The sequence below is a fragment of the Erpetoichthys calabaricus genome, chromosome 12 (genome assembly GCF_900747795.2).
Source record: "Erpetoichthys calabaricus chromosome 12, fErpCal1.3, whole genome shotgun sequence".
NCBI lineage: Eukaryota > Metazoa > Chordata > Cladistia > Polypteriformes > Polypteridae > Erpetoichthys > Erpetoichthys calabaricus.
Window position 1 is genome coordinate 108,507,917 of NC_041405.2, and position 26,390 is coordinate 108,534,306.

Below are 26,390 nucleotides of genomic sequence, written 5' to 3' on the forward strand. Positions count from 1 at the left end.
ACAAGTAACACATCCAGATTATTAACGGGTTTATTGTTTAAGTGATTATATGAGAAGAATTTGTACAATAATAAATCGCAGTACCTTATTTTATGGTGCCTTCACCAAGTACGTGGCCCCTTGGAGTTTTTCACATTTTGCTGCTTAAAATTACTAGTACTTAATACATTTAATTATAACTACAGTGTTTTTAAATTATTTACTGTCAAAAGCAAAATAGAAGACTACAGGTCCTTTTAAATTAACCTTTATATCTGTAAAACACAATTAATGTGTATTTGTTTGTTCTTTATGCACAGCATTGTTTTCCTAGTCATAGAACTCAACATTTGGCACACAGATACAGGTCCAGTTGCAAAAACGGTTGGCCCGTATGGAAAAACGAAAATTTGTAAATATACTTTGACTTGTATTCAAATAAAAGCTTTTTTTTGAAGATGTGTTTATTCTGAAAGTGATGTCTATTTTCCAAAGAAATTGGGACTGGGTAGCTTAGGACTAACAACGACATGAGAAGTTGAAATAACAAGAAGATGCGAAAAGGTGAGGCAGTCATGTTATAATACAGTATATATGAGGCCAGCAAAAAAGTTCTTGTCCTTTATGAAGAAGGATAGATTGAGGCTCGCCAATTTGCCAACAGATAGACAACAATGTTCACAAATGATAAATCAGCAGGACTTGGGGCATTTCACCCTCTACAGTGCATAATTTACAGTGCCTCCCTGGTGAGGTGTTCCGGGCATGTCTAACCAGGAGGAGGCCCCAGGGAAGACCCAGGACACGCTGGAGGGACTATGTCACTCAGCTGGCCTGGGAACGCCTTGGGATTCTCCCAGAAGAGCTAGAAGAAGTGACCTGGGAGAGGGAAGTCTGGGCATCTCTGCTCAAGCTGCTGCCCCCGTGACCCGATCTCAGATAAGCAGAAGAGGATGGATGGATGGATGGATGGATGGATGGATGGATGGATGGATGGATGGATGGATGGATGGATGGATGGACAGTGCATAATTAATTAAAAGCTTCAAGGAATCAATTCAAATCTCATCTGTATTCTTTGCAGAAGGGGGATTCATTAGGTGCCATGATGCATAAAGGCCAAGGCCAAAAACCCCTTCTGAATGGGTGTGATCTCTGACCATTGTGTTCTCCAGGCTAAAGAGCAAAGGGACCATCTAAGCTGTTATCAAAGTCAGTTCCACAAGCCAGCGTCTATCATGGTAAGGAGGGTGTGGTATGGAGGTGAGTTAATGTCTACATCTACATCTGTGAGGGCACAATTAATAAAAAAGATATAAACACATTTTGGAGCAACATAAGCCACCCACTAGACATTGTCTTATTCAGGGACATCCCTACAACAGCAAACCACATTCTGTCCGGACTACGAGTGCATCGCTGCCTAAGCAGAGCCTGCAGTCTTGACTTGTGTCAAGACTGTGTCAAAAGGACTGCGTAATGGATGAATGGGGAAAATTCTGCTTGCTAAACTTGCTTGTGTCTTCAGTGCCCAAAAGTGTAATACTGTAGGTGCTATTAAAAGAAAAGATGGTGTTACACTGTGGTAAACACTTTACTGTTCCAGCTTTTTCACAGGGTGTTGCAGTCAACAGATTTGGTATGAGTATATATTGCAAAAAAACAATTCATAAGATAAAACATCAAATAACGTGCTGTTGTACTGTTTTCAATATTGTACGGGGAGAATACACTTTACAAGTCACTTTTTGTTTTTATTTGTATTTTCCACACTGTTCCAACTTTTTTGGAATTTATGGAACGTATCACCATAAGTTATGTTCTTGAAATATAAATGCAGCGGTGGGAGCCTCTTGGAGTGAGAAGAAATACTACAGTGTGATCGATCAACAGTGAGACAGCACCATGTAGGTTATGACAGTGGTATGATGGTTAGCATGCTTGCTTTTCAATCAGGAGATCTGAATTTAATTCCCACCCATTTCATTTTACCTTTTCTTTAAACAAGCTTTTCCTTCACTGTTTTTGCTGTGGATCCATATACAGTATCTATGAAGTATTTATTGCAAAGTGGAATCACAAGCGTAATCTCTCACCATTACACGATCATTACAACCGGCCAAGCACTGTTTCTCTGTTATAGTCTATTTGAAGCTATGTAAGTCTGGTTTTTGACATCTACGTTTCAGCAATTCACTCCTAAAAGTGAGGTGAGGGAGGCTTGGGGTGGCGTAAATGATTGTGCCCCCACAGCGGACTCAGATCTCATAACAAATTGGAGTCACTGAACATAATTAGTCTAAGCACAATGATTTTGTTCATGTTAAATTCATTAGAAAAGTTTGGAAATAAGCAAAGCCAGGAAAGAGAGCCGGAAGATCAAAACATAAGGTGTTGTGCAATGCTACAGTGTGATCTCCTAAAAGAGAAACAGCACCATGTGGGATGTTGTGGTGAGCATGCTTACTGTTAGTCCAATTTGAGTTTTTTGGTGCAGGAGTTAAAAACTTTAAGGTATTTTACTCAAAGAAGCTTCAGAACGCTAGAAGTGGTTATGTACCCAATACAAAATGTATCCTCTTTAATAAAATCCCTGTGTGCATCCATGTGTCCGTGTGTGTGTGTCTTCTGGTGAAGAGCGCATGCGCGGGGCACTCTTTAATAAAGGACATCATTGCTTGGGAGAGTGCTGATTGGGTACTCGCGGCCGCGCACATAAAATCTGTTGCTGGGGAGACGCCACACATAAATAATCAGCTGCACGCCAGCACAGATTAAAATACTTGCTTGGGAACTGCACAGTACTTGCTGGAGAGACGTCACAGCCACGATTATCAGCTGCACGCCACACATTACATCAGTTCCTGGGGAGACTCTGCTGATTGCCCACTGTTGTGACAGAAAATTAAACGCATATTACGGACAAGGCGGAAGTACAGGGAAGGGCGGAAAGAGTGGCAGAGTCACCGGCCTATAGCAGATGCTTCAAAGGCCGCCTAACGCGTCACACAAGACAGAGAGGGCAGGACCTATAAAATATCGCGCGGCCAATCCAATCGGATTTCGGTAAATGAGGTAACACCTAAAACATAAGGCACGAAAAATCCAATTGGGTACTGAGACGCGGATACCAGCTTCCCCAAAGAGGTGGGATTAGTGTTTGTTGTTGTGCAAGTGTCCACTCTGAGGATGTCAGATTTGCGATTAAGAAGCTTGGCCCGGTAAAGTGTAAAGTGTCAGTCATTGAAGGGGTTTTCCTAAATATACGAATTTTCATGATATTACAATAAGATGACTTTTAAAAGTAGATTTATTTTCGCACACATAAAATCCGTTGCTGGGGAGAAGCCACACATACAATAATCAGCTGCACGCCACCACAGATTAAAATACTTGCTGGGGAACTGCACAATACTTGCTGGAGAGACGCCACAGCAAGCTAAAATAAAAAGAGGCAGGATAGGAGATCTTCAAACAGATAACACATCAATCAACAGCCACAGAGGAGAGGATAAATGTAATATTAATTATACTTACTATATTGTCATATATGTTTCTATTTTATTTTTATTATTATTTTACTTTAGGCTTCTTGCAAAAATATTTTTGACAAAAAAAAATTATGACAAGAAACAGAATGAGGTCAAGGTTCCTTGCTATTTAATATAGACTGTTCCTACTAATGTTTATGCACTACTGTTCTAGCGCCCGTTATTATAACGGGCTTATTGTCTAGTAAGGGTAATAAAACAGTATGGTAATATATAATTTGCAATGCCTTCCTCCTCTCCCTCCTTGGCAATGCTGGGTAACTCAGCTGGGTGACTTTAATTACTACTTCGTAAATCCTGAAATTAAATCCAGAAGTCTATTATTGTACATATACAATGAAGCACCAGTTTATAAGGCATTATTATTATTATTATTACTAGGGGGCTTCACCCCCTGCTCACTTTGCTTGCCAAACCCTGGACCTGTGCTACACGCCAGCCACTTCGCGTCTCTGCCATTTGCATATGTGGATTTCACTTTCACCAAACAACAAATCTTTTAATTCTTGCAGATACGCCTCTTCATTGAAAGCAACTCTACTTTTTCCTGATGGCAACACGAATTAGACGATCTACAAGTCTCCGACTTAAAGTTTAAAGCCAAACAATATCTACATACTTCGTCATATCACCTATGTCCATATAATCGATCTCTTTTCGCTGTTCTGTTATTTCACAGAGTAATAATTTCTATTCGTTAGCACTAATGCGATATTTACTATCAGTTTTTTGAGAATGTCGTATTTTAGTACTTTCATAATCGCTAACCTTATCTGCATGTGTATCACGGCAACGTTTTTTAACCTCTTTACACATTTCTGCTTTATCCTTTACTCTTTGTCTTTTATTTCCGACCCTGCTTGAGGCTGAGAGCGCAGGAACTGTGTCTGACAATAGCATTCACACAAATGAGAAGTAAGTGGACCGAGGGCATGGTTGTAAATGTTTGAGAGGAGGGCGGGACTTGACAAAAAGTCTCGTCTCGTGGGACCTGAAATTATCTCTCACGGGAGTTGAAATTATCTCAGAGAAAGTCTTGTCCCGGGATTTCCTTTTATAATAGAGAGATTATTATTATTATTATTATTATTACCTATTTGATAGAGTGTTACGCCTTCCTGGGTTTTTGTAAAAGCATGAAGTCATCTAGGAATGGATTGTACAAGATGATGGATGTGTTTTTCTGGAATGCTGAACACCTGAGCAAATTGTGCAGTTACTGTAAATTGGACTGCTGCACAGTCTTGCTGTACAGCAAGCCAAATTAACATTCACAGACATCTGAAAATGCAGTACGATATCTTAAAATGAATTACAGTTATCTGAAAAGACCTCTACCTTAAGATATATTAAATGTATTTTAAGATATCTCAAATAGATTTCAAGATACGGTATCTTGAAATAAGCTCCCATGCATTTCGCGATAACTCAAATATACATACAATATACTGTATATTGAGATGTCATTAAAAAAAGTCTGTAGGCATTTTGAGATATTTGAAATACAATTCAGGAAATCTCAAAGTGACTTTATGTAAAATTGCCTATTTTAAGACATCTGGAAATGTGTTTGAGATATCATAAAAATGAGATATCTTAATGAGATGCATTTCAGATAATGCTCTGGATGTTATTTAACCAGTTATGGAAATGTAGCTAAGATACTTTAAAATGTATTTCTGAAACCTCATTATATATTTTTAGATCTCTCAAATCCATTTAATAATAACTTGAAATGTGTCTCTGCTCTATTTTAGATATCTAAAAGTGTATTTCAGGATATATTAAATTATATTTCAGGATCCTCAAATACTTTTTAAGATGTATTTGAAAAGGTAAGAATGATCTGCACTGGCAATCGGAAGGTCGCCAGTTCGAATCCCATAAATGCCAACAGGGACTCTGCTCTGTGGGGCCCTTGAGCAAGGCCCTTAACCTGCAATTGCTGAGAGCTTTGAGTAGTGAGAAAAAGCGCTATATAAATGCAAAGAATTATTAGTATTTCCTGCGGTGGGCTGGTGCCCTGCCCAGGGTTTGTTTCCTGCCTTGCGCCCTGTGTTGGCTGGGATTGGCTCCAGCAGACACCCGTGACCCTGTAGTTAGGATATAGCGGGTTGGGTAATGGATGGATGGATGGATGAAGAACATATTTCAAGATATCTTGAATAGCACTTTCATATATCCAATTTAAGGTACCTCAGATGCCTTTCCGTAAACCTCAAAACAGCTTCCTGCACATTTTCAGATATCTCAAATTCTTTTCAAGATATCTTAAAATATATAAAAAGTCAATTTTTTTTAAAAAAGTGGATATTTTTCAATAAGTGACTTTGAAATTGACACATTCTTCAACACAGCCAAATACAGAAGTGTGAACAAGGCTTTAGAAGGCAGTATAAATCTCTTTTATGAATTTCACATTTCTCAGTTGTGAAATCATATGTGAAACGAATTTTAGTGTCAGTTTCACAAAACTTTATGCTATTGAAACGTGCCTGTGTTGTTCATCACTTGCTACAGTCCTTTGGAGGCTACTGTATTCTTCTGAATGGTCTCTCTCATGAGTTTCCTGGGTAGCTGGGAGACATCCAAGTCTTCATAAAGCCAAAACTGGGTCATGTTTTGTACATTTTTCTATACTGGACTTACTATGCAATGGGAGATTGCAATTTTCATATAATGACTTTAACACATTGACTTTGAATATTCATTTTTTCTTCCTGATGTACCTTTTCTTTTGACATTTACTAACTGACTATTACATATATTATATATTTAACATGGACTTCCTGTGAAAGACATTTCTGTATATTTAACAGGTTACCAAGACTTCTACAAGCATTGCGCTGTACCACTGACTGCGCCTTCAGAGTCGTTGACCTTTTCTTTGCAATTGCCAAACAGACATGAAAGTGCATCGTTGCCCTATCACTCTTTTCTGGTGTCAGGACCTGCAGTGGATTAAATGTCTTTTGATGCAGTTTGGTGTTTTTCCACATTTTATTTCTTTAATATTTCTATTCTTTATTTATTGCCACCATGATAAGGTCATGCTATGTCACATTGCATCATGTCTTTGCATGTCAGTCAATTCATGATTCACCAGATGTGGCCTGTTTAACTCTTCAGTTGAAGGTTATCCTTATTGTACTTAAGAATTAAGAGAACAATCTCTCCAAAAAGTATTAAAAATTAAAAGTTTTGGTTTAAGAATTAAAGGGTTTGAACTAAGCATTCAAGACTATTATTTACGGTTAGACCATTTGATGGAAGCTAATTTGATTGTTAGACCCTCATTTGTTCAGTCTATGAATTTCGGCTTGTATTTTCAAATTTCTGACACATGAAAAACAAACTAGAGATTCAATTTTATTTAACATTTTGTTTTTCATTGAAAGGTGCTCTTTCTGGTCATAGCTTATCTTCTTATATAATACGCTACTGTGGCTATTCGTTTGTCTGTCCAGGATTTTAAATCACCTGTAGTTCGCAAACTATTGACCTGAAATTTAGTACACATATACTATGTGACGTCTACTGTCCGCTTTTGGGATGATGATTGACCTCCAAGTTTATTCCTCTCTTTATTTTTATTTTATTTTATTGTAGAATCAACTCTCGACAGTGGCCAGCAGGGTGGCCGAGCAGTGCATAAGTACAGGCGCCATTCTCATCCCTACCACCTTCGCCGTCACTTCCCCTACCTCTTCATATCTTAAATCATTCTTGAGGCAGATTGAAGACTTAAGTGCCAGCTTAAGTGAAAAATTAAGGAAAACGTACTAAGTAATTGCAACACACACACTGACTTAATCAGTTTTAACATGAAAAGATGCAGACGAAAGAAGAGAAGGAGCAGGCCAGTAGGGTGAAGAAAAGAAGAGCTGCTCAGGAAGCAGCAAGTACATCAACCTCTGAGCAAACGAATGCTAAATGGACAGAGAAAGAGGATGAAAGCTAGGAATGCTCAAGTCAAGTGCAACATGCAGTGCACCGTTACTGGTAGCTCATAATATGGTATGGTAGTAAGCAGGAGAATAGCATTGGCAGCAGGTAAGCAATGAGATTGCTGTGAAAAGAAAAAAAATCATAAATCAAGAGAGTGATCAAATACAGGGAATAGAGCTGCAGGCACAAAACCCAAAACACAAGGCAGGATCAAAAACTTAAAAAACAGGCTGAAGACAGCAAGCACCAGAATACTCGAGTTCAGGATTTCACGAAGGAACCCAAGCAGAATGTTAAAGCAGGGGAAGGAAGGAAAGTCCAGTTCAGTTTATAATTCCTCTTGAAAACCACATCATGTGACTGCAGACCAATTATCATTGCTAAGCAACAGATTAAAATGGGTGGGGCTGGGAAAAGCTAAATGGGGGAGAAGGGGCTGGGGTGGAGCCACGCAACATCCGTCTTTTAATATTTGAAATTTTTATTTGAATGGGAAGGATTTGTTGAATTTTCTTGGTTTAAAATAAGTTGACAAATCAAAAATTCTTTAAAATTCCATATTTTCACACAATAAAATGTGAAATGGACCAAGAATTTCCCATTGGGATTAATAAAGTATCTATCTATCTATCTATCTATCTATCTATCTATCTATCTATCTATCTATCTATCTATCTATCTATCTATCTATCTATCTAAGAGGGATGACTGTATGTTACTGTATTATTAGTCATTACCAGTCCAGTGGTTTGCGGGTATTTGGATCAGGAATCTGAATTCGATCGTCCCAATCCTCCGGCTTAGTATCTTCAGGGTCTTCGATCTCCTTTGGGGGAATGACTGGTGGGGACATGTCTTTCAATAGGCTGCCTTCGTTAATCACTGATTGGTCAATGAGGATTTTGAAATGGTTGTCTGGATATAGAACTGAAAAAAAGAACAGGAAACTTTTGAGTAAGATCACAAATCACATTTTGGTTATCTCTATTTTAAAATTGTGTTTTATTAGCAAGATAACTTTTTTGGATGACAAAAAATACATGGAATTTAGTTGGGGGCCCCTGAAGCTGGATCTCCATGGACAAAAATAATGAACATCTGAATTGCTTATGTGCCATAATCTATAGGCCACACATGAATAAGAAGCCATTTACATTTTTCAGTGCCTGTTCATGCCTTTCAACAATAGGCTACAGCTTTTAAATTATTTGGAGCATACCATACAATTTTTACACATGTACAGTAGCGTTTGTTTTTCTGTGCATTGATTTAAACTTCATTATGGTGACATTATGACACTGCCATTTTATACATTTGGTTGTACCTGTACATTGGTGAAAAATAAAGCCTTTTACAGTTTGTTAAACAAAACTCATATGATTTTTTTTGTGTGATATTTTAATAATGGAACATAGGTTTATTTAAATAAGGTGCAGCTTCTAAGTGAACAGAATAGAATAGAATAGAAATGTAGATCTTATTATAGGAAAAAGCTAAAAAGGCACATGACAAAAAACAACATGGCACGGATGATGAGAGTTTTCCTGGAAGAAAGCACATTAATAGGTTGATGAGTCTGATAGCAAACAGACTAATGTATAGGCTGATGGGATATGTGCAAATACCAAAAAGCATCCTCGTATATAGTGCCAGGGTTAATAGACAGTTCATGTTTCAAGCTTAAGATGAAATAGTGTGCATAGACCAGCGTTTCTCAACCTTTAAGTATTTGCGAGTTTTCATAACAGTTTTAATCGCACCCCCCTAACATTTTTTTGAAAGGAGCCCACTAATACCAATTTGTTCTTTTTTAATTAATGATATATCATAGATGCATATTTTATTATACCTACTTTTATCAACATTTATCTAACTCTATTTTTCTAGTATCAGAATGTAGTTTAAGTTAATTTGTTTTGGTTTCAATAGATGTATTTTTCATATTTTCGATTCTTGTTTTCTTTTTTTCACATCTTCGCGTCCCCCTTTTTGTTACTTCGCGCCCCCCTAGGGGGTCCCGCCTCACAGTTTGAGAACCACTGGCATAGACCTTAAAGAGGATACAAGATAAGTGATTAGGACCTTTTCAGTTAGTATATCTCTGTATTAGCTACGTAGTAATAATCAGACAAATAACATGACATTTGGTAAGTTATTAGTTGTTCAGGGTTCTAGGGTTCAAAGTCATGTTTTATGTTGATTTTGTTCTTTGTTGAGCCATTTATTTATGTTTTTCATATTAAATATCTAGTTCAAGCGGCTCGCCAAATTTTTGCAGATTGCCTGGCGTATCACCTTTTATGAATAAAATTTGTAACTGTCAGCTGAATCCGAGTGTTTGAATCATGTGTGTTTGTGTACGTCATGTGCTTGTATCGTCGTACATTTCTGGTGCTCATCATGGCTGCTCAAGCTCGCATGTAACTCGTTTTGAAAATGACGTGATACTGATAGACTTTTCGGGCGGCACGGTGGCGCAGTGGGTAGCGCTGCTGCCTCGCAGTTGGGAGATCTGGGGACCTGGGTTTGCTTCCTGGGTCCTCCCTGCGTGGAGTTTGCATGTTCTCCCCGTGTCTGCGTGGGTTTCCTCCGGGTGCTCCGGTTTCCTCCCACAGTCCAAAGACATGCTGGTTAGGTGGATTGGCAATTCTAAATTGGCCCTAGTGTATGATTGGTGTGTAGGTGGGTGTGTTTGTGTGTGTCCTGCGGTGGGTTGGCACCCTGCCCGGGATTGGTTCCTGCCTTGTGCCCTGTTTTGGCTGGGATTGGCTCCAGCAGACCCCCGTGACCCTGTGTTTGGATTCAGCGGGTTGGAAAATGGATGGATGATAGACTTTTCGACTATCAAAGGTAGGTCGTATAAGTGAACTATTGTGATCATTCTGTGACTATTTTATATATGTACTTATTTACATATACTTATATATTTAGATTATTCATGTTTATAGATCTACTAACTGTGTAAGCCTGTGCTGTAAAAAGCACGGTGTCCTAGAAACTATTGAAATTATCAGAAAAAAACTGAAATGTAGAGATGTCAAGTAATTGAAAGGAACTACTCTGGGCGTCTCTATCCTAGGAAGTTTCATTTTGCCGATGTGCTTGCCTCGCCTGTGTATTAGCAGCGGAAGGAAAAGTAACAGGGATATCGTTTTGCCAATGTGCTCGCCTCGCTTCTGTATTAGCGGATAAGCGAGTGACTCTTCGGAGGTTTCGTTTTGCCGATGTGCTGGCCTCGCTTGTGTATCCTAGGAGGTGAAGCCCTTACCCCAACTCCACCTCTCACTTCCAGGCCAGACAGACAGACACACACACTTCCACACATAGACGTTTATATATATGAATATTATCATTTAATTAAAATGATCTATTTTTTTGTCTTCTTTAGTTCCTTAACATCTTTTCTTTGATTGCTTGATATGGCTGTCCTAATCTGAGATTTTGGAAATCTGGCAACCCTGCTAGCCAGGGTTTTTGACAGGATTTCCCCCAAAAACAAAGGAGCTTGTTATTGACTTTAGGAAAAACAAAACTGACATCCAGCCACTCATCATTGGCGGGGCCTGTGTGGAGAGGGTCCCGGTGTTCAGGTTTCTGGGTATGGAGCTGGAGGATGGCCTGACCTGGAGCGTCAACACCAAGGAGCTGCTAAAGAAGGCGCAGCAGAGACTGTATTTTCTGAGAATTCTCAGAAAGAACCACCTCCCAAAAAATCTGCTCCTTGCTTTTTATCATTGTTCCATCGAGAGTGTGCTCACGTATGGACTGTGCGTGTGGTACGGCAGCTGCACTTCCTCAGAAAAGAAAGCGCTCCACAGGGTCGTCAGGATAGCGGAGAGAACAATTGGTTGTACCCTCCCCACTCTGGAACAAATCTACACCTCCCGAAGCCGCAACAAAGCAATAGACATTTCACAGGGCTCATCACATCCCGGTCATTGCCTCTTCCAGCTTTTGCCATCGGGCAAGAGATACAGAGCTATGAAAGCTAGGACAAACCGCCTTAAAAACAGCTTTTATCCGAAAGCAATCATGGCCCTGAACTCAGAATAAAACTGCTCCATATTATTCTTCCAATGTGCAATATAGACCTTAAGTCAACAAGTGCAATTTGTATATCCATATTACTAACCGAGAATGCTAAACCGGATGGACGCAGGGACATCCGGCCATGGGCCGTAGCCGCAAAAAGACGTACTGCGCAGGCGCAAAAAGAGTCCGCGAGAGGCGGATGAGGAGCCGCGAGAGGGGGACAAAAGAGGCCGCGAGAGGCGGACAAGACCACAGAAAAAAGGAGTGAGCACAGAAAAAAGAGAAAAAAGGAGTCAAAGAAATGAAGCGCAACGAGCACCGAAAAAAGGAAAAGGCACATAAAAAAGTAGTCAAACGCAGGCAAAGCACGAAACACATTGCACACGAAACTAGACCCAAAAAAAAAAAAAAAAAAAGAGGCTCGCGCACAACAGCAAGGCACCCCCCCCCCCCCCCCCCCCCCTACAGGCACCGGACGGGACACACACCAAGAGGGGGATTCAACAAGCCCATGGAACACAAAAAAAAAGAACACAAAACCACCCCACAGACCCTACAAGCGAGGGACGGGACACACACAAAGAGGGGGATTCAACAAGACACAGGAACACAAAAAGAAAGAAGACGCTCGCGCAACAACAATCCTCACCCCCCCCCCCCTACACACATCCATAAGAAGTGACACCCAAAGCCACATATTCTAAAGTGAACGTCAACACCTTCACACTAGACAGCATAGGTGTCAGCATTGGTGGATCTCCTTACAATAAAGCACTATTAACCGTTCAACTGCAGAAAAGGAAACATATTAACAGTGAGTGCGATCCTCCTTATTACTTATCCATATTTCGCATGCTGAGAAAGAAACAAGTCATGAATACACGGTCACGGGTACAAAACGAAAAGGAAAGGATAACAGGAACAAACACACGAACACGAAAGAAACAACAAAATAGACGGCTATGCAGCATAGGTGGATCTCATTACCATAAGGCACTATTAACCGTTCAACCGCAGAAAAGGCTCCATATTAACAGTGAGTGCAATACTCCTTATTACTTATCGATATTTCTAAAAGAAAAAATGTCTCGACTCCAAAAACGCAAAGCTCAACTAAAGCTTCTAACTAACGATGTACCTAAAAGTAAAAACTTTATGAACTGCATTAGATCCTACAATAGTTCATTTGCTTTTGCATCTACCGGAGTAAATATCAGGCCACCAAAAGGCAATGGCCCATACTGCTTTCCCATATGTGCACAAATACTGCATCGCATTGGAACAGTGCACCCTGAAACAAATCAACAATGCAAATATGCACAAATCTACATCCTAGATCCACATGACGCAAACTATCAATCAAAGTGCTGCATCGCAACAGGCACGGATTCAAAACGAAACACCTCCCGTCTCAGACATACGTTAACGGCAAGGAAGGCTACAACGGGCTTCTCACACAGCACAGGCAAATCGATTACAGCTCCGAAACAACACGTCCCAAATACTACACATGCAACAACGTGCCTCTCAAACGGCACAAGCAAAACATACACCAGGAAAATTCATTCGGATTAATGAATGTCATTTGCAATCATTGTCATTCAGTTCACTTCCCTGAAGAAACAACTGGCAATACAAGTAATACATTTACACGTTGTTGTCAAAAGGGTCAAATTAGACTGCCTCCTTTACATTCATATCCTGAATATCTACAGAAGCTTCTAACTAACGATGTACCTGAAAGTGAAATCTTTATCAACTGCATTAGATCCTACAAATCGGTATCCACTATGAACATTAACGGTGGCACTGCACGTGACATCCGTCTTGAAAAAATGTTAATTATTGATGAATGTACAATGGCATCCAGTCACTTACTCAACACCATTCATAAACTTCTACAAACGTTTATGAATAATAATATTCGCTTTGGAGGAAAGGTACTTTTATGAGGAGGAGATTTTAGACAGTGATTAGCTATTCTTCCAGATGCCATGCGCTCAGCTATTGTTCAGTGCACCTTAAAATACGCAGACAATTGGCATTGCTTTCAAAAGATACAGTTGGTAAAAAAGATACGATGTCCAGAACCAGATCATAACAATTGCTTATTACAACTGAGAGATGGTACACTCACCAATACAGATGGACTTCAGCCACATATTATTACAATTCCTCAAGCCTTTATCTGCGACGACTTAGTTACAGAGAGATTTGGAACAGCAATCTCATTAGACCAAATGCCCCTTTTAACACAACGCACTATATTATGTCCAAAAAATATTAATGTGGAAAACATAAATACCCAAGTCATTCCATTACTTCCTGGAGAGACACAACTCTTTCTAAGCTCTGACAAACTTGACTCTGATCACAACAATAACCATCTTCATTGACCTTACAATTTCTGAGCTGGAATTACCTTTTACACTTAAACGGCGTGTACAAAGAAATTTTCAAATAAACCTTTACACTGTGCCACACACTTTATTGTTTGCTTTCTATTTGCATCATCTACACCGTCACACTATTCTATATCTCATTCATACATCACGCTCTTTGTCATTCCCAACACCAGGGGTTGGCGAGCGAAGCGAGCAGGGGGCGGAGCCCCCTAGTTTATTACTATTCGGTTTGTTATTATATTCTGTCTTCTTGTCTTTTTGTCTTTTTAACTCTTATTCCTCACACTGAGTCGATTGCACCTTCAATTTCGTTGTTCCTTTGTAAAAGTGACAATGACAATAAAGATCTATCTATCTATCTATCTATCTATCTATCTATCTATCTATCTATCTATCTATCTATCTATCTATCTATCTATCTATCTATCTATCTATCTATCTATCTATTAATGGACATTTTTGGAAGTACAGTTTGGGACCTACAAGCTTTGGGACTCTCAGTCACAAAGGATGCAACCATTGCTTTGTTTCTCTAAATCTTATGTGACCAGGTACTGTATAAAAGAGAGTTTTAAAGCATCTTGGGTTCTTTTTCTCACTCTTCTTTGGGTTCTCCTGGTTCAGCTCCTTTTGAAACTTGCCACCTGCAAAGGCTCACTTGCATTTCTTCCACACTCTTTCCACCTGTAGCACTCACTGAACTCTGTATCTGCTCAAGGCTAACTACCTGATAAGGAGATTGCTATGTGCCATTGATTTCAGTCATTTCGGTTGTATGTTTTCATCCACTTTAACTGGAAGGATTTGATAAGTCCGGTTTCTCTGCAAATAAACTTATCCAGGTTTAGATTAAATAACATTTGTTATTATTTCGCTGAAACCTTGTGCTCAGTACAGACAGAATATAGAGAGAATGGAAGCAATTCTATTGGGAGGTGGTGCTTTCTGCTGGTTTAGACAGACAAATATGTGAGCACTACTGACAGATACACTGTCATTAGAGTTTTCAGTAAACTCCAGATTTTAATTTTATTTTAATTGTATTTGATCATTCATCTACAAGTTATTTATCAAAGAGTGACACTTTTTCATGTTTATTATTAGGTTTTGTTCCCTTTATTTTAATTATTTATTGGTTTTTAAACTAGGGTGCACTTCCTTCTCCTTTCCAGCTGGGAGTCATATCTGGGATTTTAACTCAATCCGAAGTGCTTTCATTTCAAATTTAGTTAAAGCTTTTGATTTGGGGTGTCAATTTGACAGAGGTTCAAGGATGGATTTTTTGTTTGCTTTTTCATCTGTAATTCACATCTCAAAGTGTGCATATTTAAGATATATTTATTATTATTCACTGTATGTAGTTTTGGCACACATCTATGGGTGTTTTCTTTGTTACCATTTGTAAACCTACCATAGCAACACTAATTAACTTTTATTATATAAAATAATAAATATAGAAATATAATAGGGCGGCACGGTGGCGCAGTGGGTAGCGCTGCTGCCTCGCAGTTGGGAGATCTGGGGACCTGGGTTCGGCTCCCGGGTCCTCCCTGCGTGGAGTTTGCATGTTCTCCCCGTGTCTGTGTGGGTTTCCTCCGGGCGCTCCAGTTTCCTCCCACAGTCCAAAGACATGCAGGTTAGGTGGATTGGCGATTCTAAATTGGCCCTGGTGTGTGGGTGTGTTTGTGTGTGTCCTGCGGTGGGTTGGCACCCTGCCCAGGATTGGTTCCCTGCCTTGTGCCCTGTGTTGGCTGGGATTGGCTCCGGCAGACCCCTGTGACCCTGTGTTCGGATTCAGCGGGTTGGATAATGGATGGATGGATAGAAATATAATATATTCTCCAGTTTTTAGCAATAATAAAGGAAACTATAATATCAGTTGGTATCAACAAATGGCACATCACAAACATTTGTAGTAATAAAATGCATTGCATTTGTCAAACCAACAGAAATCTGAGATGTTTTGCTGTCAGGGTTGTTTCTGTTGCCATTTTTCCCCTTTTCAGAGTTGAGAAGTAAACGGGATTACTGGGATCATACCCAGGGTCGGATTTCCCATAAGGCCAACCTAGGCCATGGCCTAGGGTGCATACAGAAGAAATAACAACCAAATATTTACAAATTTTTCAGTATTATTTTGAAAAGCCCATATAAAATGCTGTTTTTTAAATTTACGTCCATATACATTAAATAAATTGAGCGGTACATTTAGTTTGCCTATCTCTACAGCTTGCGCTGTCTTACTCAGTCACAGGCAAAAAGCATTTGCTATTTCTTTCTCACACACTCAGCATAAACCACATGTTAAAAAAAAAAGTAAATTTGGCGTTACAATAGTGATTCATTACGCTCATATCGCTTGACCTGTACATATCTACTGATAGTAGGTACGTAAAATATATTGTTACTACTTTTATATACTGTTTAGTTTCCTCAGGGCCGTAAGCCTGAAAGCCGGTCTCGACTTCAATGAAACAATTGAAGCCTTTTCACAGACAAAAGTGCGAAGGAAAAAATTCTAGTAAGTATTTAAGACGACTTGAAGAAATTTGATGGAAAGTTTTTTGTAGGTGTTAATGTTATGCAATTTCATAAGTAGTGTAGTAATGTAGTTTTGAATTAAAAATATAATGTGGTTCAAAGATTATAAAGATTGTATTAAGTGCTTATATGTTTCAAAAATAAACTATTACATATTAAATTGAAAATTATAAATCAACTTTTTTATGTGCAGAATTATGTGCTTTGGCCTAGGGCATAGAAATGTGTAACTCCAGCCCTGATCGTACCCCAAATTTTCCCATTGTGTGACCTGGCTGCTGATCATTATTGCTATTATTCATGTTTATGTCCCTTTCGTGTCAACTTGACACCATTTTATTTACACAATCACCACCTCTGTCTGGCTGCTTTGATGGCCGTACTGTTTATGGTAACGATGTCCACTACCAGTCACATGGGCGTGATGTATAGCATCATGTGAGAGGGTCTTGTGATGATACTGTGACACTGTGATGTCATTTGAAATGATGACAGTGCACAATACTCAGCATCCAAGCTTTTAGATTACAACCAAAACACTCTTTGAGAATGTTCAGATTAGCTCAGTTACAGAAAAGAATTGTAACAACTGTTAGGACATTTCTTTTCTCTTTTTGACTTTTTGATTTTGCCATTTGACATTTTTTTGACTTTGAACTTTGCTTGTCTTAATTTAATTCTTTTGCACTTGAAATCTTTTCATCTCCTAGTCCTTGCTAATAATAATTTTCATTTGGATAGGACCTTTTTACATTCAAGACAATGACACCTCCAAGGCATGGCAAAGGGTCACCACAGCTACCATACAATAAACACTAGCCACCCCACTAGCCACTACAGTTTGCACCCTATAAAAAATATTATAAACTGACTGGGGCACAGACTTTTGAGGCATTGGTTGCAGTATTACCGGTTACATTTTATTGCATTGCACTCTTCCTCCAGTCATTTTTTCGGCAGTATTTCTTAAACTATTGGGTCACAGACTTGTTTGTGATGGGTCACCATATCTCTCTATTACAATAAAAAAATCTTGGGACAAAACGTGACTTTTTCAGAGAGATACTTTCATATTCTGTGAGACGAGACTTTGTGCCAAGAGATTTAACCACGCCCGGGGCCGGAAGTAAAAGACAAAGAGTAGATGACAAAGTAGAACATCGTAAAGAATTCAAAAATGTTGGCACAATACACATGCAAAGCTGGTTAGAGATAATGAAAGTATTAAAATTCGAAAGTCTCAAAAAATGATAGTAAAGATCGCATTAGCGCAAACAAATGGAAATTATTAGTTGGTGAAATAATGGAACAGTGAAAAGAGATTGAATATATTGTTTGGATTTAAACTTTAAGTTGGAGACTCATAGATTGTCTAATTCATGTTGCCATCAGGGAAAAGTAGTGTTTCTTCCCAATGAAGAGGCATATCTGTGAGAATTAAAAGATTTGTTGTTTGGTGAAAGTGAAATCCACATATGCAAGCGGCAGAGACGCGAAGTGGATGGCGCGTATCGCAGGCCGGGGGTTGGCGAGTTTGTCCGGGTGTGAATTATGTGGTGAGTGATATAGAACACCCTCTGTTTAGAGTAATATTTATTGTGGTTATAAACAACATATAATTAAGATATTAAAATTTCCTACCACAACACCACTGCTCATACAACAAGTGTAATGATCAAACTGAGAACATACATAAAAGACATGTTTGCAAGATGAAGGCACTGTGCTGCTAGTCTGAAATGTCATAATGAACAAAGGAGATGCAGCACAAGCATGTGACAATTTTCAGGGTGTTGTGGGGGTGAGTCAATAGGCTGGGGGTATATATAGTGCCATGACCGCATTTTATGCTATAGGCAGTCCCTTTGCCCACGGACACACAGTCAGTACCACATCGCATGTTCAGCCTCACGGCACACCTTAAATCCAAATTAGTGACAGAAGTGAAAAGAAGACCTCATCTCATCTTCCCATCTGCTTTTCCTGGTGAGTGTTGTAGTGAATAGAAGATTTTATAGTAAACACAACATGCCTCAGCAAGGATGCTTTCCTTCTCATCAAACTATTTTAAAGTGGTTTGATAAATATCAGTCTCCTGGCAGTGTGAAGGACATGTTTGTTGGACCACTGAGAACTGTAAGAACAGCACAAAATTTCAAAAGGGAGAGACAGACTGCAGCAGAGCTCTTGACATTCAGCATGATGTGGATAAGTAGCATTAACATTTCAGACTCGGTTGTTCTCTGAATTCTTCATCAAGATGTATCCTACCACCCGTATAAGATACAAGTAGCATGTACGTTTTTTTTTAGTAACAGTACAGCTACATGACTTAACATTTTTACTCAATTAAAAGATAACAGGGATATGCTGAACAATTTGCAAACTCATTTAGAAGAGTCATTAATCATGATTTCATTTGAAAAATGTTATTTTTAAAAAATAATGTTATTTAAAGACAAGGTAAATAAATGGAATTGATTCATTATTTTTAAGTATTGTATTCCTTACCCAGAACCATGAGTCAAGTGATTAAGTTAAGTGGCCATTCATATTGCCCTGTCTATATCATTCCACCTGCTATACAGACTTTATTTCGTTTTTGCTTTACTGAAGCTTACACTAAACATTTACACTGGCAGTGATATACCCCAAGCATCTATTCGATTTGAATGAGAATTATTGTGTTATTAATACTGTGTTGGCATTCCAATATAGTGTTAATTTGTCTGAGAAATATTCTTGAATTTTACTGTTTTTTATTATGTGGTCATTGTTTTTTGTCTGTGGATGGCTCTGCTGTCATTATGGCAATAATTCCCACCTTGGACCTCAGCATAATACTGACATGCTTATTTGGGTCATCAGATCAAAAGTTTTAAGAACCCCTTTGTTTCCCACTCCCGCTGATGTGAGTGCTGCTGCTGAAAAAGCTGGGCAGTTCTTCTGTGAGGACTGTTGTGCTGAAGTCATTTTGTTTGAATGGTGGCTACTTGCGACACTGACTGCAGCTGCAGAAGAGATACAGTAAGTAACGTAACACTAATTTAGCCAACTAGCTGACTTTAGCTACTCAGTTAGTGTAACAGGCAAGCTAAGTTTACCTGCGTTACATCAATTACATGTAGGCATCATATAATGTAGCTGAATCTAACATTAGTTATAAGCTCCTATTCAACCTCTTTTTCAGACAGACATTAATTATGCTCTTGCCAATTCATTTCAATTCTTGACTGACAGTTGAGATTTATGGAGAATGCAAATATATGTCTATTAAAGTATGATTGTATACTCCAGTTACTCCTGTGTTAGATATGTTTTATGGTGATTAGTTTAAATTGAAAATAAAATCTAATTTGTGGCACATTTTAGTTACGTCAGAGTATTAAAAATAATTCACTCTTAATTGTACACCAGTTATTTACAGAATACATACCCCTATCACATTATAATTATTAGGTACAATATTCATAAGTCTGTGGTGGGCTGGCACCCTGCCCGGGGTTTGTTTCCTGACTTGCGCCCTGTGTTGGCTGGGATTGGCTCCAGCAGACCACCATGACCCTGTAGATAGGATATAGCGGGTTGGAATGGATGAATGAATATTCATCAGTAGTAGGCTACTGCAGATATCCATCCATCCATCCATTTTCCAACCCGCTGAATCCGAACACAGGGTCACGGGGGTCTGCTGGAGCCAATCCCAGCCAACACTGGGCACAAGGCAGGGAACCAATCCTGGGCAGGGTGCCAACCCACCGCAGCTACTGCAGATAATTCCTTTAAATTGGAATTTTGCAAATTGCTTTTTAATAAGTCCATGAATCATTTGATTTCTGCCGTTTTTAATATAATATTGATATTACGTAATCCTGCTATTCTATTGATAACTGTTATACCTTGTAATTTGCCTATGCTCTAGACTTTAAGTGTGCCACAACAACTAGCCCTACCTGACCAACCCACTAAAAATCTTATGGAGGTGCCCCTGATCCAAGGTCACTGCAATTGAGATCTGTAAGCTGTCTCTCTATTATAAAAAAAAATCCTGGGAGAGAAAGACTAGGGAGATGAGACGTGATCTTCACGTGAAGATCACGGAAGACACTTTAAAGACCCACAAGACGAAAGAGATTGGCCACGGAGCGTCTCACGGAGACCTTAAACATGAGATTATAAAAACAGTGGAATTCAAAAGGCTCAAAAAGAACAGCGCGATACAAATGCAGAGAAAGTTAAAGAATATGAAAGCAGGAAAATTAGAAAATATATATAAAAAAGAAAGTAAAGATCGCAGTAGCGCAAACAAACGGAAATTATTACTCGAAAAAAAGGGAAAATAATCACCACGGACCAGGTATCATTAAAAAAAAGCAGGACAAAGCAAGGTCAGAAATAAAAGACAAAGAGTAGAAAACAAAGTAAAACGTCATAAAGAGGTTAAAAAACAAGGAGGCCAAACACGTGCAGAGCAGATTAGAGATAATGAAAACTGGAATTCAAAAGACTCAAAAAAAACGTAGGCACAAAATATATGCAGAAAATACAGAATATGAAAGCAGAAAAAACTAAAGTGTCAAAACAAAGAAAGTAAACATCGCATTAGCGCAAAGAAAAATTAATACTCGGATAAATAATAAAAAGGTGAATGGAGATCGAATATATGGACACAGGTGATATATAAGAAGTATGTAAATATTGTAAGGCTTTGAAGTTTAAGTCAGAGAATTTCAAAAACGTGTTTTACCTCACATGCAGTTATTGGTTACTTTGCAAAAAAAATGATTAACTGCTGATGATGCAGATCATTTTGTCTGTGCTGAAATTCCAAACAGAGAAACCGATCCTGAATTATGGTACAAAGTCATTAAACACATGTCTCATGGACCTCATTTAAAAGATTCAGCATGTTGGGACTCGAAACATTCCAAATATTAACGAAGTTCTGAAATAAAAATGAAACTAATGAAATAGCAACAATTCAAAAAAGAAAAAAATCTTAAAAGTGTGTATCCGGAACACCAAACACAGGGGTTGGCGAGCGAAGCAAGCAGGGGGCGAAGCCCCATAGTTTTAGATAAATAAATTCATGCATATCGCCAGGCACAATACGTGCTGCTTTCCAAAACACCAATGTATTGTCACACACATGTGCTTAGGGATCTTCTACTAAGACCACAAATATGACCGCAGATCGAGAAGGGGCAGGGGCCACTAACAGTATCTTCTGCTTACCTCACAGCTCTGAGTGTCCGCCTGGAGAGGAGGCTTAGCGCTGCCCTGACAGGCTGTGACAGTCCGGCCCTCTCTAGGCCAGGGTCTACAAATATGGGAGGATCGAGTCTGCATGGTCATTTTGCCTAACTAAAGCCACCAGAGTTAGAGGGAATATGATAAAGAGAGAAGGACTTCTCAGTACATTCAGTTCCATTAATTGTTAGGAGCATGTCGTCAAGAAGTTCCGTGCTCACCTCCATTTTGATTTGAACTTTTTTGTTTCAAACGTTGGTTTTAAAAAGGAAATAGCTAGCATGCCCCCCCCCAGTGAATGCATCCTGGTCCAGTATAAGTCAAACATTTTCACTGCTGCTTTAGTCTATTTCTACCAAATTAACTTATATTGAATTTGTTTATTTTGCAATTGATTGTATATTTCCCTGTACTTTCCTCCATTTTTACAGCACCTATACTCTTGCTCATGTGATCTCCAAAGATGTTGGCCACCTTCAATAACTTACCAAGTGAATACAAGTGGCTCTGCTGGCTAGTGAAGTACTCGTTCAGGTCAGCACTTGGTTTCTTGGCATGTTTCTCCTCATAGAGACCAGTAACTGGATTTCTGTGCCGGAAGATGAAATGCATTTTATAATCCTTACCACACCTGTCTGGTCCAAACATGATGGAAAATGGAGTCTTATCATGGAATTGAGTCTGGAATGAGAATACCATATGCTGTTACTTGTATTGTCATGGAAAACATCATTTCATTTGTCCATTGTGTGTCCTGGTCAGGGTTGTGGTGGAATCAGGTTGAGCAGGGCTAAGAGAACTTTTCAGATTATTAAAAATGTAATTCAATGAAACTCATTATTTAAGAATTGAACATGGAACAAAAAATGCTTCACAGTTTTGGATTTCCTTGTTGGAAAATAATTCAAACACATTAATTCCAAAAGATATTGAAAATGGCCACTTGACAACAACTTAATTTTTGTAATGCCTAAAATGGCACAAGGAGTGCTGCAATGGATTTTAACAGGCCGTTTTTTTTGACAGCCCTCCAGTTTTGACTGGAAGAAAAAATCCCAAAAAAAGCCATTGTAGGGAAAAAATGGAAGAAATCTTGGGAAGGGCAATTCAGAGAGAGACCCCCTTCTAGGTAGTTTGGGTATGCAATGGGTGGCAAAAAATGGGGTAAATACAATACACAAAACAGAATACAAGTGATCCTCTTCACAGAGCTAGATGGCAAATCTATCACTGCCACCTCAGGAATACAATACAATAGTACAAACTAGAATGCAAAATACAAGAGTAGATTATAAAATATGTCAGGATTTAGATTTGCCCACAGTCCTGGAGACCTTGGCCAACAAGCTGCCTCCCCACTACTGGCCATTCCACAGCTGAGTCAGTCATAGGGGTGGCCAATCTGATTCTACACAATAAGTACTTCTTTATCAGAGATGACTTTTCTTTAGGCAGGCAACCAACTTGGCAGTAGAGCAGTGGCACCAAGTGCCACATGTGAGTTCCAAGAATAGAAACAGAATAGGCGAGCATTAGAAATAGATTATAAATATTGTATTATATAATGTTTTAGTTCTAATGGGTAACAACAGAGATGCAGTATGAACAGCTAATCAGCAACTCTAGTCTGGGTATGCTAAACTGAAGTAGTGAGTCTTCAGCCGGGAGAGGAAAACACTGTCCAACACCGGCTAGTCACAAAATGGGCAACGAGGAATCTTCAAAATACAAAAAGTTTTATTCAATAGTGAAGCTCTGAAGAGCACAAAAGGCACAGTAGGCACTGAAAAAGCAAAGAAAATCCAAAGCAAACCAATCCCAAAACATAATCCAGTAAGCAAAGGGTTTAAAAGATCCAGGAAATTACAAAAAATGCACAATAACACAAATTACTAGATAACTCACCACACCACAAGTGCATTCACAATGAACTGTGGTTTTCTCTCAGCCTTTATACAGCTAAAGCCACCCCGTTGATGGTGATGTCACAGTTACAAGCCAAAAATTGGGAAGAGAGCCAAAGCCAAAAAGTTAAACGTAAATCTTAGACAAAAATATTTCAAAAATCAGAGTTCAAATAAAAGCGCTAGATATTAGGATGTATCCACAAACCTGGATGATAAACTCAATGCTGCTGGATTGTGAGTTGCCACTCTTATGATGCAACTTCCAGAAGATGTCATCGGTCGATCCATGAATGCATCGCTAACTATGGGTGCTCAAGATAGTGGAATGCTTAATGATAACAAGACAGTGCTGCCTGAAACTTATTTAGTTTTAAACATTGTCACACATGCGCATCGGAGGATCTTCTTACAGGCTCTGTCAAGGACAAGACGGAGTGCTATCACTAACATTGTCATCTCCTTCTCTCTCCACAGTGCCCGGGGACTGCCTGGTGAGAACAACTGATTCTGCCCCTTCCAGTTCAATCTCATAAAAGCCCGGGCTTCCCCGAAGGAGGCTTCATTTTTGGCAAGAGCTACCTTCCAGACGGAGCTCCTAAGAAACTGACCTAAACACATGGCTAACAAGCCAGTTACTTTGATTTACTTTCAGGCCTGATATCTGGAGTGCAAGTATACCTATTTCTTAAATGGGATGACCTGCTTGGCACACCAAATTTTCCCTTTTGTGGAACTGTCATTCCTGCACCCAGCCATAGCACTATTAAAAATGCATCAGACTCGAAAACCTAAGTGACGACCCCAAAAATGAAGCTTCAGTTATTTCTAGAGGCCAAGGAAAAACTGTAAAAAATTAGAAATAAATGCCACATCATGATGCTGTGTTTTAAAGTAACCAATGGCGAATGATGTAAAAGCACTTTGCCCAGCATTCTGGGTATGAGTAGGTGCAATACAAATAAATGTTATTGCTGTTGTTAAATGAACACACAGAAAGTCTTTAGAAGACATCTAATCCTAATTGTTCAGTTTGTTTGTTTTTTAAAAAGACCCTTCATTTAAAGATGGTGATGCAGTTGCTTACAGCTGTTATTGGCTTTATTCAGCAATATGAACTAAAACTTTGAGTAACTTGTGAAATAAAAATTCACTGGGCACAGTGACATATAAACTGACATATTCTTTTGTGCATGCAAGAACAGTAAATAAAGTATTTTTAGTTTTCTTAGTTTCAGAATATACAGTATAGCTGCCATTTTCTTCTGTAGTAATTTGTTTCAGTGTTGCTATTTTATTTTCCTTCCTCAATCTATAAAATTAAACTTCATCAAAACAACAACTGCTGTGAGGAGACATGAAAGTACAGATTTTATTGTACTATGACAATAAACTTGACCTGAGGTATGAAATTTGGCTTAAAAAGAAAAAAAAGCACACTGGACCACCTACAAGCAAATGTTATACATTATGCAGCCTTCACCTAAATAACATCTCATTGAAAAAAGAAAAAAAAAACAACTACCAAGACTTACCAGATCAAGGTCATCCCTGTGAGAGAGGAGTTTTATATACGCTCCTCCGCAGTCAACACCATCCTGAAAGTGGACTTCATATCTGCAAGAAGGTGAAACCAAAGAAAAACTGATGGAATATTGTGAACAAAGTCACGTTTCTTTTATGTATAGTCATATGTCCAGTTTCACTGAAGATGACCTAATCTGTCTTCAGTTTTCACCCCCAGTCCCCGTAGGTCTACAGCCACCTTTGAAAATCGGGCAAGGCTGAGTTGATCTGCTACATCGCCAGCTCTTAGTTATTCACTAATAAAGTTAATTCAGACATTGATATGACCAAACCGCTCTAGTGCTCCTTCTTTTTTCTAGTTTGATTACTGCACTTCCAAACAACATGCCATTAATCATCAGATTAATGGGTGACCTCATGGTTTACAGAGAGCAATGACATTAATTTGGTATATGATGTCTCTAGAAATTTCAGGATTTCCATAAAAGCGTTCCCACAATTTAACAAATACCAAATGCAAAGTGAGTGGGCCACAGTCTGTACGATGTCCACATTCTCTCCAGACTCATGTGAGGTTTCGCAGCCTTCTGGTTCTCTCCACATCATTAGGTAAATGATAAAACTAAATTGGCCTAATGTAGTATATGGCCAAACGTATGTGGACACCCCACCAAAGTATTGAACTCAGGTGTTACATTGTTAACAGATGCATAAAATCAAGCAAAGAGCTATGCAGTCTCCATTAACAAACATCGGCAGTGGAATGGGTCATACCGTTGAGCTCAGAGACTTTACACTTGGTACTGTCATAGGATACCACCTTTGTCACAAGTCAGTATTTGATGTTTCTGCTCTGCTACATCTGTTCTGATTAACTATAAGTACTATTATTAAGAAATGGAAGCTTCTAGAAGCAACAACACCTCAGATACAAAGTGATAGTCTGTAAAAACTTACAGAGTGAGACCACCTAGTGCTGAAGGACATCGCACGTAAAAATCTCCTCTTTTGCATCATTCCCAACAACATACCAAATGGCTTTTGAAAGCAACATTAGCACTGAACTATGCTTTGACAGCTTCTTGAAATTGGTTTACATGGCCAAGCAGCTGCACACAGTTCTAAGATCATGTGCAATGCCAAACGTTGGCTGGAGTGGGGTAAAGCATGCCACCATTGGATTCTGGAGCAGTGGACTTGTGTTCTCTGGAGTGATGAATCGCGATAAGCTATGGCTAACTGTCGACTGTCTA

At 39.0% G+C, this 26,390-nt stretch overlaps 2 protein-coding genes across 3 annotated transcripts in view; one reads left to right on the top strand and one right to left on the bottom strand.

Moving 5' to 3' along the window:
- Positions 1-26,390, top strand: part of sybl1 (synaptobrevin-like 1) — a 307,369-nt gene that overhangs the window by 52,288 nt on the left and 228,691 nt on the right. The gene's annotated exons all lie outside the window — the stretch shown is intronic.
- The window catches only part of si:ch211-274f20.2 (calnexin), a 55,626-nt gene that overhangs the window by 27,388 nt on the left and 1,848 nt on the right, over positions 1-26,390 (bottom strand). Inside the window, exons 4-6 of the mRNA XM_028816885.2 lie at positions 25,146-25,227; positions 22,195-22,387; positions 8,216-8,405 (exon numbers count right to left, since the gene is read on the bottom strand). Coding sequence (XP_028672718.2) covers positions 8,216-8,405; positions 22,195-22,387; positions 25,146-25,227 — 465 coding nt within the window. The remainder of the gene's footprint in view (positions 1-8,215; positions 8,406-22,194; positions 22,388-25,145; positions 25,228-26,390) is intronic.